The 18,986-nt window shown below is 33.1% G+C and overlaps 1 protein-coding gene across 1 annotated transcript; it reads left to right on the top strand.

The window, feature by feature from the left end:
* The first annotated feature begins 3,066 nt into the window (after nt 1-3,066).
* Nucleotides 3,067-18,734, top strand: LOC129318026 (cytochrome P450 CYP736A12-like). The gene is made up of 4 exons (XM_054962524.1): nt 3,067-3,812; nt 4,935-5,744; nt 15,688-16,272; nt 17,723-18,734. Exons 1-4 carry the CDS (start codon nt 3,117-3,119, stop codon nt 18,542-18,544), a joined length of 2,913 nt encoding a protein of 970 aa, XP_054818499.1. The 5' UTR covers nt 3,067-3,116; the 3' UTR covers nt 18,545-18,734.
* The last annotated feature ends 252 nt before the right edge of the window (nt 18,735-18,986 follow it).

Genomic DNA, 18,986 nt, shown 5'->3' with positions numbered 1-18,986 from the left:
TGAACTAACCAATGAGATAAGTTTGGATACGATCCAATGGTCTAATTAAAATATGAATACTAGGGTGAAAAAAGCTACTTTTAAAAAAATTTCACACACTTAAGCGCTCAAATAGATCCCATAATTTCATTAGACCATTCTAGACCTTGAATCAAGTCCAATAAAACCTAATACACCTGATTAACCATAATTTATGACATACCTACACACAAATAAAGATTTGGTCATTCTACAGCCCATTTTTACAAATATAAACTCTTCACAACTTGGTACAAAAACATTCATCTAGCCATTTTCATTGCAATATCACCACAAATTCACTTCATAATTACCACGAGCATATTTACAACACATTTGCAACCAAATCTTAGCCCAAATTACTCATTTCACCACATATACACACATAAGGGCTAAGATTTACAAAATCACTATAATTCTCAACAAATCACAACTTTAAACATGCATGTATATCCTATGACAACATATATATACAATATACAAAAAAAGAGTTCATTACACCAACTCAGGGATTTCACAGCAGTGACACAATTATGTCGGTCCTGATTCTTTTCCTTTGCCTTGCTCAATAACTTGACCTGTAAAAATGTAACCATGGGGTCAGATAATAATCTTAGTAACAGAATAACTCTTTACTGTCAACTATCAAATGCAACTATAAATAAGTATAACATAATATACATCAAACATAGCATATACGTGGATCTCATCTCCATTCACTGTATTAATATAATGTGTCACATCAAATCACCACTTTCTAAAGTCATTTCACAACATTTCACCACTATTAACATATAGCATGATCACTACCAACTGAACCTTCAAATTACCCAAACTTGAAACCATAGGCTCGCCTTAGACCAATATATACTCTCACTTGAAATTATAGGCTCATCTTAAACCAATATATACTCTAATTGGCTTTGAGCTCACTTTCAATGATAGAATCACCTGATTAAAAGTGTTCTATCTCACTTTATTATAAAATATTTGAGTTGAAAGACAAAAACGACCCTTAATCTAATAAAAATATTAAAAAAAATAGTGAAATCTACTGATGACTAACAACGTCAAGTGTTTTTAACGTCACGATGATGACAAATAAAATCTTGAAAGTTGAGAGATAGAATTGACCCATAATTAAGTTTAAGAGCATTTGTAATTTTTTGTGTACAATTTAGGGATAAAAATGATCCTTGACACTAATTTTTATTCTCTTATGAAATAAAAATTCATAATAGAAATAAGAAATAAGCGTGATTCATGATTTTTAATACTGAGCAACAAAACAATTTTTTTTTATTCAACATGATAATGAGTTAAAGGCCATCTAATAGAAAATTGTGCTACGTATTCAACCAAAATAATATAAAATAATCAGATAAAATATTCAAAGAATATTAAATATCTTAAAATGGCATCTTGTTGAAATTTAGACAAAGTACAACTAATTATGCAGGAATATCTATGAATAATACACTCTTGCGAGATACTGATTAGCGATTACTGAAGTTTTCTTTTGAAAAAAGAAAGCAATAGAAGTACAGAACAATTTTAATAAATTATTTCTTATGAAAATTGTAATAAATAAATTAGTTACTGTTGTGTATAAGACAATGATTAAAAAATCAAACCGAACTAGACAACCGAACCGTCGACTGGTTAGGCTAACATCTTGATCAAATTAAAAAATCATTTGAAAAGTTGGGCTACTTTGGACTGGCAGTTGGATTGGGAATCAAGATCAAGCCAAAAACGAAATCTGATTTTTAAAAACTGTACTATTTAAAATAATACCTTTTTCTTTTTTAAAAAGTTAATTATTTTTTTAATTATTTAATGTTATATTATATTATGTTACTTGTTAAATCATGATAAAATTAAAATATTTAATTTTATTTTTAAATTAAACACTAATTTTATATTTATTTATTATATTTAAATTTATATATATATATATATATATATTAATTTAATTATTATATTATTGGTTTAATTATTATTGATTGGATCATGCAAACAGTCAATTGGTATAAGAGTCGTTTGATGCGCATCCACTATGACCCAAATGCCTAAGTAACTCAAACTCGGACTCAATTTTACATCACCGTCCCGCTTGTCTTTGACAGGCTATCACGAATTCTTCACCCCAATTTCACATTTCACCAAGATCCGACAATAAAATATATTATCATTAATCCCACAAAATTGATAGAATTGAAATAAAAATTTAACTCATGTCAATCATATGTTTTAGCAAAAATAAATAATTTAATAAAAATTGCACAATTAATCAAAACTAATTAAAAATATGTTAAAGCGGCATGAATTTATAAATATCAACAGTATTATCTATTCAAAACACGTTGGTAAAAACGACCCCACACAGGGAAAATGTTCATGGTCATGGGCCTACCTCCCCATGAATGCAAAGCCTAAAACCTTAGTTTTATCCAAGCTTTTGTCTTCTTCTGTCCTCCTTTTATATTTGCCTCTGTGAGACTAATTCAAGTGCACCATTTCTACTCTCATCACATCTCATGGTTTTATCTCACGTCTGATACTTTTGTGATCCAAAAAGCATACCTAAGTAAGGCTCACAAAAAACTTATTTTTTCGTGAACCTTTTTCATCCTCCTCATCTTCCGCCCCACCCCACCCCAGCCAAAAAAAAAAAAACAAAGAAACACTTTCTTTTCAAAATTTACTCCATTTAACAAATACTATACTTAAACACAACAAATTTACACATATTTGTAACCCACAAGTCATAAATATTTTTTTTCAAAGGAAAACGGTTAATTCCGTCGCAGAAAGTTTAACCAAGAAATTTGTCACCGGCCACTTTGTACTAAGTCGGTCACAATCACAAAGACACAAATTCATCGAACCCATCAATCCCAAATTTCCTTTTTTTTTTTTTAGTAATGATATAACTTTTATTAAACATTGTAGACTACAGATCATCAAGTCCCTCTCTCAGTCAAGATTAATAATTAATAAATTAAATAAATTTCAAGCAAAAGACTAGCAAGGGCTGACCTTCGGTTCTGCTAGTGTCTCACCTTGGCCATTTTCTTTCTGACACAAATTCTGCCATGTTGCCTCCAATTTTACCCTTCTACCCTCTTATCCTTCTCGCACTTCTATTCATTATATCAGCTCTGCTACTGTCTCACCTCAAACGAGCCCAAGATGCCCGGAAACAACCGCCGGGTCCACCAGCCTGGCCGGTTATCGGCAACCTCCACCTGCTGGGTACCCTCCCCCACCGATCCCTTCAGTCTCTGGCCAAACACTACGGACCCTTCATGTCCTTGCGACTAGGTCAGGTCCCTACAATTGTAATCTCTTCGCCTGAAGCAGCCGAGCTTGTCCTCAGAACATACGACACCATTTTCGCAGGCCGCCCAAAAACTCAGGCGTCTCAATACCTGTTTTACGATTCCAAGGGCTTGGCTTTCTCCGACTGTGGCCCCTACTGGCGAAGTGTGAGGAAATTCTGTAATCTCCAGCTTCTGAGCGCGTCAAAAGTTGAAATGTTCGGTCCCATCAGAAAGGAGGAGGTGGGAGAACTGATGAAGTCAATCGCGAAATCGGCGGCGGCGCGTGAGGTGGTGGATCTGACCGAGAAGGTGGAGAAGGTAGTACAGGACGTTATGTACAGAATAATATTGGGGCGGAAGAGGGACGATGGATTGGACGCCAAGAGACTGGTTCGTGAGACGTTGAGGTTGGCCGGAGCCTTCAATCCCGCAGATTACGTTCCTTCGCTTGGGCCGTTTGATATTCTGGTACGTACGGACACCATTATCACGTCCCTGAGCCATCTTTCTCTGTTTTTTGAATTTTACTTTGGCGTTTATATTGAATGGAAAGAGCAGGTCTGTCTACTATTCAAATCCAAGCACAATTCTCTGATCTCACACATAAATTTGATGAGTCAACCGGTTGGCTAAGTTAAAAGATGGATCTGGATCCAGTGAGTGCAAATCCACCCCGCAATGATAATAATATGGGGCCGTTATTAGAAATTTTGTCATGATATTAGAAAACAATAAATTTATAATTTTTGGAAGAGATACCTACACGAAAAGTCTTCTAATCTAGGATTTTAAATTTTTAAAGGAAACTATATGTTGATAATTTCCAATTGTTAGTAAAATTTAGTGGCTGTAATTGGGACAAGTGAGTGAATTTAGATCACTCAACAAATCCATTAAGGTTTCGTTTTCACTGGCCGATAGAGTTTTAGACACAGACAGATAGATCTGCAATTTCTTTTTGGACATTGCTATTGGAAGCTTGACTTTATAAATGCAACAATGAACTGGTTGTCTTTGTCTTTGTCTGATTAAATTATTAGGCATTAAAAGTTGGCTCTACAGTAGAGAATAAAGATACAAATAAATGCTGCCATATAAAGAAATATTAGATGTTATATTATATACTTTGATTGTAAATATTGAAGGCTTGACTTTATATTATCTAGTGAACTAATTGTTCGGTCACAGTATTTGATGTTGCTATTATAAACTTTGATTGTAGTTTCTCTCTTTTTTGAGTATTAATTTTCTTCTGACTTTTTATATTAATTGTTTTATTTTTAGGATTAGCTTATTAGAATTAAAATTAAATATCATTTTAAAAAATTAAGATGGCATATGACGATATGTTAAATTAACTATGTCAAAGCCACCAGTGTAGAAGTAATGATAAAATTTCTTGAAAGAAAAACATGAAAATTGGGACCTGCGCTCTTGGAAGTAGTCAAAATTCAACATGGAATACGAAAATCGAAGTAAACCATACAGATGTGAGATTTGACTGATACTAGACATATATATTGATTATTACTGTAGGGAATATAATAGAGCAAGTGTTACAGTATGTTACGGTGTTACCCTTTGATTCAGGGCTTGGCCAAGCAGTTGAAGAGGAACGGGAAGGAACTTGATGAGATGTTGGAAACTATCATTAAAGAGCATGAAGAGGAACCTAATGAGCAGAAAAAGCAACAAAAGGACTTTGTAGACGTCTTGCTGACTTCTTCCACAGATCTGCATGACAATCAACAAAGCCACGCTATTGATCGAACCAACATCAAAGCCATCCTTCTAGATATGATTATTGGGGCAACTGACACTTCTATTAGTGTCACCTTGTGGGCTTTCTCAGAACTCTTGAGGAATCCAAGAGTGATGAAAAAACTCCAGAACGAACTAGAAAACGTAATAGGAATGAATAAACCTGTAGACATTTCTGATTTACCCAAGCTGAGTTATCTGGACATGGTGATAAAGGAAACTTCACGATTATACCCAGTTTTACCCTTACTGATTCCTCGAGTGAGCGTAGAGGATATCACAATCAATGGTTACTACATAAGAAAGAATACACAAATAATGGTGAATATATGGGCTATAGGACGAGATCCAGAAATATGGTCTGAAAACGCTGAAGTGTTTTATCCTGAAAGATTCATGAATAGTAATATGGACCTTAAAGGTCATGACTTTCAACTCTTACCATTTGGTTCAGGCAGAAGAGTGTGCCCTGGTATGCAATCTGGTTTGACTGGAGTTAAGTTTCTTGTGGCACAATTAGTGCATTGCTTTAATTGGGAGCTTCCACCTGGCATGTCTCCCAGTGACGTGGACATGACTGAAAAATTTGGCCTTACAATGCCAAGAGCTAATCACTTGCTGGCTCTTCCATCTCATCGAGTAATTGTTAGTTGATGAACATGGTGTCAATAATGATACGATTTTGATTTTTGGATAATAAGTTGCTGAACTGAACAATGATTGCAATCTTATTTTATCAATATAAGACAATAGTATCTGTATCATGTCGTAGAAGTATAATCTGTGTGAGTTGACCATGTGCTGTGTCAATGTGTTCCTTATTTAGGTGGCCTAAAGGTTGTGTGATTTTTGTTATAATTTCATATTTCCTTCCATATTCTCAAGTCTCAGCTTTATATATAAATTGAACATTTTGTCTCTTGGAGGACATCTGATGCATCGAATTTTTTTTTTTTTTGGGTTGTATGTATGGAGATTTATACCAAACATATTGTCAGATTAATGAGTGAATGATTGTGATTCATTGGTAGCATCTATTTAGTGGTAAGCCATCATGGGGAGTACACACACACACCCCCCCACCCAAGGGATGCTGAGAAGCTTTTCACCAGAGACCTATTCGGCAATATATGTATGTATGCATGTACCCAATTACTGTGTATACATCTTTCAGACGCTTGAGTGGACCAGTTGTGTTATATAGGTGTGCTTGTTGCGCGCACACAAACGCACATTATGTTAATCTACATTTTCGTTAATTATCATGTGCCCAAGATATTTTGCATTATTTTTTGAAACAGGGGAGGTATATTTTTTTACCAGAAAACAGGTAGGTTTTTAGATACATGATTTCTTTTCAACTCATTAAAAATCTTTCAATTTTCACAAAGAAGGAGATGGTCGAGAAGGATGAAGGAGAGCTTTGATTCGGAGATGGCAGAAAGTACGTAGCAAGATGTAACAATATGGAATATTTTTCACAGCAGGAAGGGAAAGCTTTGATTCAAACTTGACAGAAGGCGTCCCACACCAAAGAAGGAGATAGACATGAACGATTGGGCTTCAGTGGTGGACATCAACATCTTCATGTTGGCAGGTTCAACGACTGGGCTTCATAGCGTGAAAACGAGATCTCATTCCATCTCACCGTCGAAAGCTATGAAGTACGCAGATGGAGAAGATCATGGGTGATTTCAATCCTTTGAAGGAGGAGGCTATTGCATGGAAGAAGAGAGCACCTAAATCCCTTTTTTTTTTTTAATCCTAACAGTATGAAGTAACTGAAATTTGCTGTCTCCTAAAGTATGGATGTAGCCATGATTTCTTCTCCTCCAAGTTATTAGGAGAAGATTTTATACACGCTAGCACTCGCATGAATAAAGTCTTTAGCTTGTCTTGAAATATTAAACCTGATTCAAGGATGCATGGAAATTTTAAAAATTCATTTAAAAACCTTGGTCAATTATAGTTTTCTAAAAGTTTGTAATTCGCATGTGATATGTAATTGTTAAAAATTATTAAAATATTATAAATATAAATTAAAAATTTTACCCATGCGCTGCTTCCTAGACTTTAATGACGGGGTAGAAGTCCATTTTCAACTGTTGTCGAAATGCTAAAGTGATGATTAATAACACTTCTTTAGGGTCCACAATATTCATTTTTTTTATTTTTTATTTATCCTTTCTCTCTTCCTCCCCTATTCTTGTTCCTTTTTTCCCCATCCTAGGTCTAAGAACTCTGCACTCTAATATAGAATGCAACTTTTCTTCATTTAGCTGTTACCTCTGGCTCTTAATATTAAAACGAAGTTTGAGAGTTGTTTTTATCTTTAATATAAGATAAAGTTAGAGTAATTAATTTTTTTATTTTTACTCCTTATTTATTTATTGCCATTTTAATTTCTAAACCTAAACAACAATTTATTATGGCTATTATTTGCAAAGAATGGTTATATTTTCATTTTTTAATAAATGCAAACACTAGTTAATTTTGTCTTATGTTAAAGACCGAAGTAGTACATGTTAGGTTTGTCTTCCTATCAAAATAGTTTATTCTAATTTGATAGGACTTACAAAACTTCAACCCCTTCTTTAGTTAATGGATGATGGACTTTTCTACACATTCTAATATAAACTTGGCGCCAAATATCAATACTAAAATTTTATAGAAGTATAATTTTAAATATTTATTAAATTACTGTAAAATAATATTTATTGAAATAGATTACTAAACAAATAGGATATTTTATAATCAATATAATAGAAAACAATATTAGAAATGAAGAAAACTTACATACTTAATATACTTTTGCTCAGTTATATCACAATGTAGATTTCAAAGTGCTTACAATATCAAAAATATTAACAGCATACAAGTCTTTTTCTTTGGATATATATATATATATATATATATGTTTATGATGTCAAACATAAGTTTTTGGTTTGGAGGCAAAATGAAATTGTTTAGGAGAACAAGAGGAATTTTTTTTGGGGCTTGTGTATAGTATATTTCTCACAAATATGATCTATGAGTATATTAATTTTAGTTAGTGGGAATCCTTATTCCATGGGCCTAGTCCGATGCCTGCAGGTCCATCCCTACTTTCGTGAAGATCTATCAATCTAGATAGAATTGAAAAAACGGGCCAGCCCTTGAAGGGATTAGACTTAAAAAGGCCAATTTTTTTAAGTCCGAGTTTCTTTTAAAACCTTGATATATGAAGCTTAGCCCTTGATATAGCTGGCTCAGGGCAGGCCTTGTGAGCTTCAAACCCTTTTAACTATTTTTATTTTTTTCAAATTTTTTAATCAAATAAAAAATTACTTCATACTAATATAATACCCAATCAAGATTGGTAGACAAAACTAACTAAACAACATCTAAATGAACTAAAAACACAAATGAAATGATAGTAAAGCAATAAGCAATGGATCGGCTAAGCCAACAAACATTCAATCGAAATTAGATGAGATTGAGCCTTGAAGGACTAAGATATAGGACTAGCATATCAAGGAAAATAAAGAGCATGGGCACAAGATATGCATCAGATAGAGTTTAGCTCATGAGTTATGAATGCACGAGCATGATAAGTGATAGGAGAACTTAGGAGATTGATGACAACAAGCGTCAACTAGTCAAGCATTGTTGAGATTTGGTTCTTGGAAGGGAGCACTATCGGAATGAGCAACAAGGATGATAGAAGAGTGAGCAAAAATAGGAGCAAGAATGACTTGTGAGTTACAGTGACAGGGACAGGGACAGCGATGAGGTGACTTGCTGAAGAGCAAGGACAAGTTGTAGCGGCAAAAAAGAGAGAAGCATAGTGAAGAAAGAAGAGTAATGTTAAACTGAATGAATCATTATCATGAATTTAGATGAATTAGGAGATTTAAGGTTGTATTTTTTTTAAAATAACAACCAAGGATTTCTGTATGAAATTTATATCAACTAAGAACCAATTGTTGTCAAAACTTGAATGAAAAACAAGCTATAATGAACTGTTGTTAATTTAAAATGAGTTGTTATTAAAACCTAAATGAATACTTATTGATAAAGGCTAACTTAGATCTACAGATATTCACTTAGATTTTGACAACAAGTTATCCTTAACTGATATAATTTTTGATTAGTGATTCTTTATTGCTATTTTTTCTTTTTTTTTGGCCTTCTATCCTTAATAGATACGGGTTGATAAATAATGTGGAGTAAGATTTAGTTTAATTTTTTTTTCAAATCTAAAAAAAGTGAAAGTCATGAGAATTAATTAAAAAAATATACACATGGCGGCTTAAATGGGCTGGCCCTATAGCAATCGTTGCAAGGCCAACCTGTTTAAGTTCTAAATTAAATGAGGTTAAACAGGCTAGTTCGTTTAAATCTGATTTATCATTTTGGAGTCATACTTGCAAACTCAGCCTTATTATTATATAGGTTTAAACAGGTTAGCCCGACGGGCTCAACTCATTTTTTTGGCTCTAAATCTGGATGAGAAATCTTTAGCGAGAAATTAATATCCAGAGGATAGTACTGGACGTGTTTTTTTTTTTTTTTTCTGGAGGTGCTCATGAGGAGTTTTCAAATATCAGATCTTGCGGATGTAATTGGCTGTATTAAACCTGGTGAATCTGGACCAAGTGGAGCCGTATGTTGAGGCAGGCAGTTTTGATTATTTTTATAAACAAAATTGAGTATTGGGTGCCTGCGAGTGCAATAACAAATGCTTAAGTGGACAATGGTGAATACCACGAATATCAACCAGTGATTTTAAAATTGAATTGGACTGGACAGTCCAATCGGTTGGACCGCCATTTGGTCCTTGTTTTGATTCGATTTAAATTGCAAAATTTGTTTTAACTTTTAAATCAGGTTTGGCTGTTCTAAATCAGTGGGTAGAGCCAAACCGTTAAAAAACTGTGAACTAGAGCGATTTTGTGAAAATTGGATGGCTTAGTTTTTTTTTTTTTTATATATATATACTTTGTTTCAATTTTAACCCTACAAAACTCCCTCACTTCTTAGAAAAAATTATTTTTATGTAAATCGCTAGCAACGTTCGGTCTGTTTAAAAATATTGACATCAACAATGCAAAATTAACCCTAAAATCTGAACTCATTTAAGACCTCCGAGCTATGTATTTGTGTGTAACAGTCAAACATGAATGCTAAATTTCTGACTCAATTATCTCGGCTATGTACGCGGACATGTGGTTAGAAAATTTGAGAAATAATTAATTATTTAATCAAAATTACATTATCTTCAGTGTACTTTGTTTTTTTTTAAAGTATCTTCAGTGCGTGATTACGAATAAAGGTCTTTATTGTGCATTTTTGGAGTTTAAAAGCTGCAAGTTTGATATTAATCTTATATTATTATTTTTAAAGTAATAATAATAATGGGCGGATTACTAATTGGCGAGTTTAATCTTTATATGCATATATATATATATATATATATATAAAATCAGGACTCTCAAACATATGTATCAACGTATTACGAAGCTATGTTAGCTTCATATTTTTTTCATGTGCTCACACGTATACGCAGGCTGAATAATTTCTCAATAATATCTAATGATGGCTTCCATATTGTCAAGCTCCATGCACACCATTGATTTCTCCTTCCATTAATTTCTTCCCCAATTTGCAAGGTCATAAAAATAATCAACCCATAATGTATTCATTAATGGATTTTAAATTGCATCAATAATTTTTTAAATAAATATTAATAAGGGTGGGCTCACATTTAAATTTTAATAAATTTAATTATTTTTATTTTGTAAATATAATGCAAATATCCCGGAAAATAAATTTCTTAAAATTTAAATAATCAACACATAAAGATTAACCCCATTGTTTTTAAATAACATCAATATTTTTTAAATAAACTTAATAAGGTTGAATCCAAATTTAAACTTCAATAAATTTAAAATTAATGATTAAATTGAAAATATCTATTGAGAAAATAATCTTATTTTGTGAATAAATTGCAAATACCCTGAGTAAATTGTTTTTGGTTACTTAGCTTACTGATTATTATGAAAATATCCATACAACTATTTTACAAATGGTTTTCTGGAAATAAATTGCTTAATGATTATGGTGTCCTGGAAATTGAAAACATTTCAAAATAAATTACAATATAAATTGCACGGGACACAACTGGCATCATAGTTAAGTTGAAATTTTGGTGGTGTGATGGCAATATCATTTGCGTAATGACACTGATTTTTCAATGTATCATTGACTTCTTGCAATAAATCATGATGAAATTATTTCCTTAAGATTGCTAACATGATTTATAGTGAAATTATTTGTAGAATATACCATAATTATTATTTTTCAATAATATCTAAATATTACTTCTAGAATGTCAAGATGAAGCTCCAGCATGTCATTGATTTCTCCTCCAATTTGCAAGATCCAAAAAATAATCAACCCATATGCATGCAATAATTAGTTGGATCTCAATATGGTTTATTTGATTTTAAAAATGACTTTTATTGGCGACATTCGTCTTGGACTGTGAGTTGGATCTCAATGATATTGCTTAGCAAGCTCGAAATGTTGAATTTAATCCCAAGGCATGTCTTCTATTACTTTGTTTCAATTACGTCTGCAATATCAAATTTAAGTATTGTCATTGCTTATTAAGTTGATACAAATGTTGTCATTATGCCGCGTTTTCTGATGCCATTATGAGAATAAGAGAACCGAAAACTACAGCTTTGATCTTTTCTTCGGGGAAGGTGGTGAGCGCAACCCATTTCCCTCCTCGAAACTATATTAAGTTCTGTTATTCCTGACTCCACAATTTATCAATTCTGTGAAGCAACGGGTTTAATTTCTTCCTTATCTTTCTTGCTACGAGGTATTACTTGATCATGTTTATGCTTGTGTTTTCCTGGCCTGCATGGTGCAAAAAGTGAAGCAAACTCAACTTTCTGCGAGAAAAGTAAATATTTCAAGTAGCATACAGTAGTCTTTAGCATTTATCAATCTCATTCATCGATCGAGACAATACGCAAACAAATGAATAAAGAGACGCGGATGTTTTACTTTGAATTATGTGACAGAGTTGAGCTATTCATATATGATTCCATGGTGAATTGGCAGTTTACTTATGTAGTCTATATATAGTTGAAATTATATGCCAAATTGATATGGATTTCTGGTTCTCAGTTTGCTTGAATTATCCCAAGGCTTGGTTTGAAGTCAAGTTTAAGGTACTTTTGTTACTTTATCTGCTGGACAAGTATAAACATGAACTGATGGTTTTGTTAGTGCAACGTTTTATATTCTAAATTGAAACTGAGTGACATGATTTCAAATTAAAATTCAGAATACAGTCGGGTCCTGTGATGTAAACTTCAAAATTCACAATGGTTAAAAGTCCTTTCTTTTTTGTAGTGATTGTGATTGGAGTTCAATAACAAATTCCTTCCCCCCCTAAACGAATATGCGTGTGTATGTATAGACGATCACATGGCTACCCAGATGTTGTTCATATGGCAAAGGAGCTTCAGGAAATGTGGCCTTAGAAGATTTATACATGTTGAGTGGGATTGGGGTGATAACTGGTGTTCATCTTAGGAAGCTCATGTCAGCTGGAGATTTCGTTGGCAAGCATTTGTGAAGTTTAAAAAATAGTATATAAAAATTAGTTATTTGTAATTATAATATATGTGGAGAATTTTTTTCATATGCATTGGAGTGGTCTTTTTGGCTCCAACACTGTCGTTGCCTTGACAAGAGTTACTAATGATGCGACATATGACAGGGAACACGCGCGTGTGCACGTGCATGCACAAAGATACATGCATCCATACACACGCAGGAGGATTATGCTTCAACCAATGAGAGATAAGTTGGTATATATAAATTTTATGTTGTGTTCCTCTAACAATTGTTGTTGAAGCATAAGGATAAGATGCCAACTCAAATCGTTGAGCAAGGCAGGAAGAAGTAATATATTTCAAGAAGGCATGTTGCTCCCTCAGTGCAATGTTCCGTACCTGTCACTACTTTTCATTCTTTGACTGTGCACAATTCCTAAAGTTGTACAGAAATGACATGTATCACACACATGATCTAATTTTATTTCAAAGTCCCAATTTTCTTTCAATTTTTATATGTTCCTGTGCTTCTCTTCAAATCTCAATCTCATCCTTAATTATAAAGCCGGTAATTCAGGAAAGCCGGACTCATTTGGGTTGAGTTCAATTTGAATTGTGATTATTCAAATCGAGCTCAAAATATCCTATTTTTTAAAAAAAGTTCATATAGCTAAACTTGATCCTAATTTTTTTTAATCGAGTTTGAGCTTGACTTGAATTACCGGCTCTACTTAATTCCTATTTGGTATGCTGGAAATGTTCTAAGTGGAAGTGAAAGTAAGTGGGGAACAAAAAGGTGTGGAATTGGAATTTAAAAACATGTTTGATATGCATAAGGAAAGTTAGTACATAAATTTAATTAAAAATGTAATTATGATGTGAAATTACCAAACTATCCTTCTCAAAAATAAATCTCTCTTCCTACATAAATTCATTGGCATCATTGGAAAAACTTCCACTTGCGGGAAATCAAACCCATTAACAATATCAATCACAGGACAACAATTAAATAAAAAAGTCAATAGCAATTCACCTCAATCAAATCTAGATTTGTTGAAAATGCCCAAAAAAAAAAACCCCCATTTTCACAAACATTGAAGAATTGATTAAGTCAAGCTAGCCCATATAATCCAACCATATTCTGACATTCAGCTTGTTTGGATAGCCCAAGTAATCGATTATTTGGGCTAAATAATTAATTTCAATCAAAATTATTCAAACAGCTAAAAATTAAGATAATTGATTGTTGAAGCATAATTGCATTTTCAAGTAAGCTACCTCAGGCTGATTATAGGAATCAATTTTATTACTAAAGCATTAATTATTCTGTTAAAATCAATTGGGAGAATGATAAAGAGATCCTAAAAGGACCAATTAATTTAAATTAGGTTTCAAATGTCTAACTCCAAAAATTTACAACTCAGTCTCTTAATTTTTCAACTGTATTGTAATAAATTTGCAACTTAATTTTCAAACTTTAACATGATTGAAGATTAAAAAAAATTTATTTTTCTTGTTAAAATTTGAAATATAAGTTACAAATTCATTATAATGCAGTTGCAAAATTAAGAGATTGAATTGTAAATTTTTGGAGTTTAACACTTGGGATTAAATTTAAATTAATTGGTCCTTTTAGGACCTTTCTGCCATTCCTCCAAATCAATTTTAGAAAAATAATTTTCAAACAAATTGCGTATAACATAATCAATTATGATTAAAATCAATCATATTAATTAATTATTTTTATAATCAATTATACCTAACTAAAATCCAAATGGGCTCAATATCTGGTTATATTTGAATTCTTATGGCTTGTTTTCAATAGATTATCCTTTTTGATTGTGTAAAAAATTTAAATCATCATCATCATAATTATTTTTTGAAACCTAATCAAAGGGAATCACCATTCACCAGGTCATCTATTGGATTAATTGATTATTTCACTAATGTATGGGATTACTTTTTAATGACGTCACAACTTGGCTTGTCAAAAACTCTAGAATCATGATATTTCTTAGGAGGGGAAGATTGCTGCTACAAAGATCCTAGCAGAGAAATCTGATTTGTTGAATGTATCACCAAGTCATCTCTTTTGAACAAATGTATTAAAAAAATTTAAGACTTTGAAGAGAATCAAATACAATTTCAAAAGATGACGTGTATATTTTATATTTTTAAATATTTAATATAAAAAAATCTTATACTCTCACCTCGTCTCAAATTATAAAATAATTTAAGATAAAATTACATATATAAATATAATATAATATAATATAATATTTTATGAATATATTTTTTAAAAATAAAATTATAAACTTTTAAAAATATTTTTATATACTTAATCGTTATACTATAACATCATTTCAATATTTTTCCTATCATTGGTTTTTTTTTTCAAATTGTCTTATATTTCAAAATATCTTTAAAATTGTCTTATAATTTAAAATGAGGAGAATACTTTTTAATGGAGTTAGTCATTATTCACAATATTTATTTGGCCCACAGGGGAATTTAGTTAGTTTTGGTGGAAATTGAAAGTAAAAGAAGAGAATAGTCACCAAAGGGTGACGCAGGCGAGGTGTTATATTAATCTAGCTTTATTGCTCACACCATGATTCCCTCTCTGAGAAAAACTCTCTACTATAATATATTTATATATCTTATACTTTTTAACCAAGTTAGTCATTATTCACAATATTTATTTGGCCTGCGGGAAATTTAGTTAGTTTGGGACGAAATAGAAAGCAAGAGAATAGTCACCGAAGGGCGACGCAAGCGAGCTGTTATATTAACCTAGCTTAGTAGCTTCATTACTCACACCATTATTTTCTCTCCGAGACAAACAATCAAACATGTTGCATCCACCTCTACCCCTCCCTTCTCTTCTCCTTCTCCCACCCATCTTCCTTCTATCAGCTTTGTTCCTATTCCTGTATCTTAAACGAACACAGCATGACCGGAAACAGCTGCCAGGTCCACCTTCCTGGCCGGTTATCGGCAACCTTCACCTGTTGGGTACTCTCCCGCATCGGTCCCTTCAGTCTCTAGCGAAGCACTATGGACCCATCATGTCCTTGCGGCTGGGACAAGTCCCTGCTGTTGTCGTCTCTTCCCCTGAAGCAGCCGAGCTTTTCCTCAAGACGCACGACGTCGTTTTTGCAAGCCGCCCGGCTAGTCAGGCGTCGGAGTTCCTCGCTTATGGCTCCAGGGGATTGCCCTTCATTGAATATGGCCCCTACTGGCGCAGCATGAGGAAGCTCTGTACTGTGCAGCTTCTGAGTGCGTCCAAGGTGGAGATGTTCAGTCCCCTGAGAAGGGAGGAGTTGGGACAGTTGGTGAAGTCGCTTGAGAAATCGGCGGCGGCGCGTGAGGCAGTGGATGTGACGGAGAAGGTGGGGCGGCTTGTAGAAGACATAATGTACAAAGTGATACTTGGACGCAACAGGTACGATAGGTTTGATCTGAAGGGGCTTATTCGTGAGGCACTCACCTTGGTTGGAGCCTTCAATGTTGCGGATTTCGTGCCTTTCTTGGGTCCACTTGATATTCAGGTAGTGTTAAGACTTGTAAGAATTGAATAGAGACAAGGAAGTAAACATTCACCAAAACGATGATTATTGAGTGTTACGGCACCATAAATTCTTCACTTTAAGGATTTATACCAATAAATTATTTCTTAAGTAAGAGGTGAAATGCAAACCTCAAATAGTCAAACTACGGGGACTAACATGAGGGAGAAGTCATAAGTAGGACACAACTCACTTTTATAGGAGTAATTTTTTTATTCAGTCCATAAAAATATATTAAGTATATAAGATTAATTACATAAGTTTTATCTTTTTTAATACATATTTTAAAGGTAAGATTTTAAATATAAAATCAAGATCTATCTATCCTAACTTCACAAAAATGCAAGTCACTTTTAATTATTTGACAGAATTTAAATAGAAAAAATAGTTAACGGACTAAGTTTGTCTTGACTACTGAGATAAAAAAAATATTTTAAAAAAAGTATTGAAAAGCAAGGTATCAGGCCTCAAATTAGCTCCAGCAAATTGCAAAAGGGGAAAATGGAAATACTGGAAAAATTTAATTAATACTCTTGCATGTACGTATATAAGGATGATCAAGTTCTTTGAGAAAGCCATCTACGCAAGTGACGAGGAGTATAAATTTGAAAAAAACTTTATGCTTAGCTTTATATACTTAAAGTATTTATTTTTAATTAAATTAAAATATTCGTATCTTTTAGTTATTATTTATTCCATAACAAATTCTTGTTATTAATATTATTAACAAATTAAATTTCATATATCTTAATTTGATGAGATAAAAATATATTAAATATATAAGATTGAGTACATAAGTCTTGTCCCTTTAAAACAAGTCATGTGATTTGGTACGATACCCTATTATGGAAAGATTGCCCTCTTTTACACTTATACACCTATATTTTTTCCATAAGAAAGTCACAACTCCACATGAAGTCTTATGGAATGCACTTATTGGGGACATTCGAGCGGCATTGTAAGAATAGCTAGAGGTTACTAATATCATGATAGGAAGATCCCTCACACTCATAACTCAACTTCACTTGTGAGGTTTCTTGATATAGAACTCTTTACATTTTGTCAGCATTTGCACATTAAGTTTTAACATTCTTGCTTGACTTGATTTATACAAAACAAAAAAAAAATGTATTAAACATGATGCCACGCATAGTAGTATTTAATTGACCAGTTGGTTTGTGGAATGCCAACAACTTCATCTTCATTTGTATGATCTCGTTAGTCCACATAATGAGAGAGAGAATGAGAGGCTATGAGGAAGAATGCCAACAACCTCATCTTCATTTGTGGAATGCCAACAACTTCATCTTCATGCTGTGGTAAACAAGGCCCTTCACTTTAATTATTAGTAACCGTTCGACAACCAATTAGATTAAAAACCGAAAGAAAAATTGCCACGATTTTGGAAACTAAAGTATTGCTTTTAATTCAGGGCATTAGAAGACGCATGCTGAAGACGAGCAAGGAGCTTGATGAGATATTAGAAACCATTATGAGAGAGCATGAAGTGGCACCGGTAGGGCAGAATGGAAGACGTAAGGACTTCGTGGACATACTACTCTCTTGCATGAATACTTATGATGATCAGCATAACTTTGTCATTGATCGAACCAACATCAAAGCCATACTTCTGGACATGATTGCTGCTTCATTCGACACTTCTGCTGCTGTTGTTTTGTGGGCTATCCCAGAACTCTTGAGGAACCCAAGGGTGATGAAAAAACTCCAACACGAACTAGAAGTCCAAGTAGGAAAAACCAGAATGGTTGAGGAAGCTGATCTGCCAAGGTTGAGTTACTTGGACATGGTGATTAAAGAGACCATGAGACTTTACCCTGTTGGACCATTATTACTCCCTCGAGTGTGTAGGGAAGACATCACAATCAATGGGTATCGCATAAAGAAGAATTCACGACTCATAGTGAATGTATGGGCTATAGGAAGAGATCCTAAGACATGGTCTGATAATGTGGAGTCATTTTGTCCAGAAAGGTTCTTGAACAGCAACATAGACTTTGGAGGACATGACTTCGAATTCTTGCCTTTTGGTTCAGGTCGCAGAGGATGTGCTGGTATACAGTTGGGTCTTATTACTGTGAAGCTTATTTTAGCACAATTAGTGCACTGCTTCAATTGGGAACTACCGGATGGCATGTCTCCTGATGAGCTGGATATGTCTGAGACATTTGGCCTATCAATGCCAAGAGCTGATCACTTGCTAGCTGTTCCATCTTATCGCCTGCTGATTAATTGACCAATTTTTTCAGCTCAATAATGGGTCGTACTACACAACCCTCTTATCCTAGTCAACGAAACAAACGTTATTGGAACAGTACAATAAGTTTCATTTTTAATTGGTCAGTGTGGATGTAATCTTCTTTACGGAAATAGCTAAAAATTATGTAATAATGAATTTATTTTATAATGTCAGATTATTTCCTTCCGTATTTTAAAATCAGTTTTATATATTGGTTACCTTTTGTGATGACCTTAAATGACTTTCAACTGAACAATTTACAACAATTCTTACTCTTTTGGTCCTATTTATACTTCCAAAATGTTTTACAGAAATGAAAAAAACTTTAAAATTTATTAACTTTATACAAAAATTTAATAAATTTTTAACTTTATCCCTACTAATAAATATACATATCTTAATAATATATTTTTTTCTCTTTAATATTCAATAAAGGGTA

Source organism: Prosopis cineraria, unplaced genomic scaffold, assembly GCF_029017545.1.
Source record: "Prosopis cineraria cultivar Desert tree isolate PC_DT_omini unplaced genomic scaffold, ASM2901754v1 PC1, whole genome shotgun sequence".
Lineage (NCBI taxonomy): Eukaryota > Viridiplantae > Streptophyta > Magnoliopsida > Fabales > Fabaceae > Prosopis > Prosopis cineraria.
The sequence above is the reverse complement of the archived record's forward strand: the minus strand, read 5'-3'. Positions and strand labels throughout refer to the sequence as shown.

Bases quoted from the DNA above. Each gene is read 5' to 3' on its own strand.
- LOC129318026 (XM_054962524.1), top strand. From the start codon at position 3,117: ATGTTGCCTCCAATTTTACCCTTCTACCCTCTTATCCTTCTCGCACTT. The intron at 3,813-4,934 runs GTACGTACGGAC...CCTTTGATTCAG, and splicing joins TTGGGCCGTTTGATATTCTG to GGCTTGGCCAAGCAGTTGAA. The intron at 5,745-15,687 runs GTAATTGTTAGT...GACCGGAAACAG, and splicing joins TGGCTCTTCCATCTCATCGA to CTGCCAGGTCCACCTTCCTG.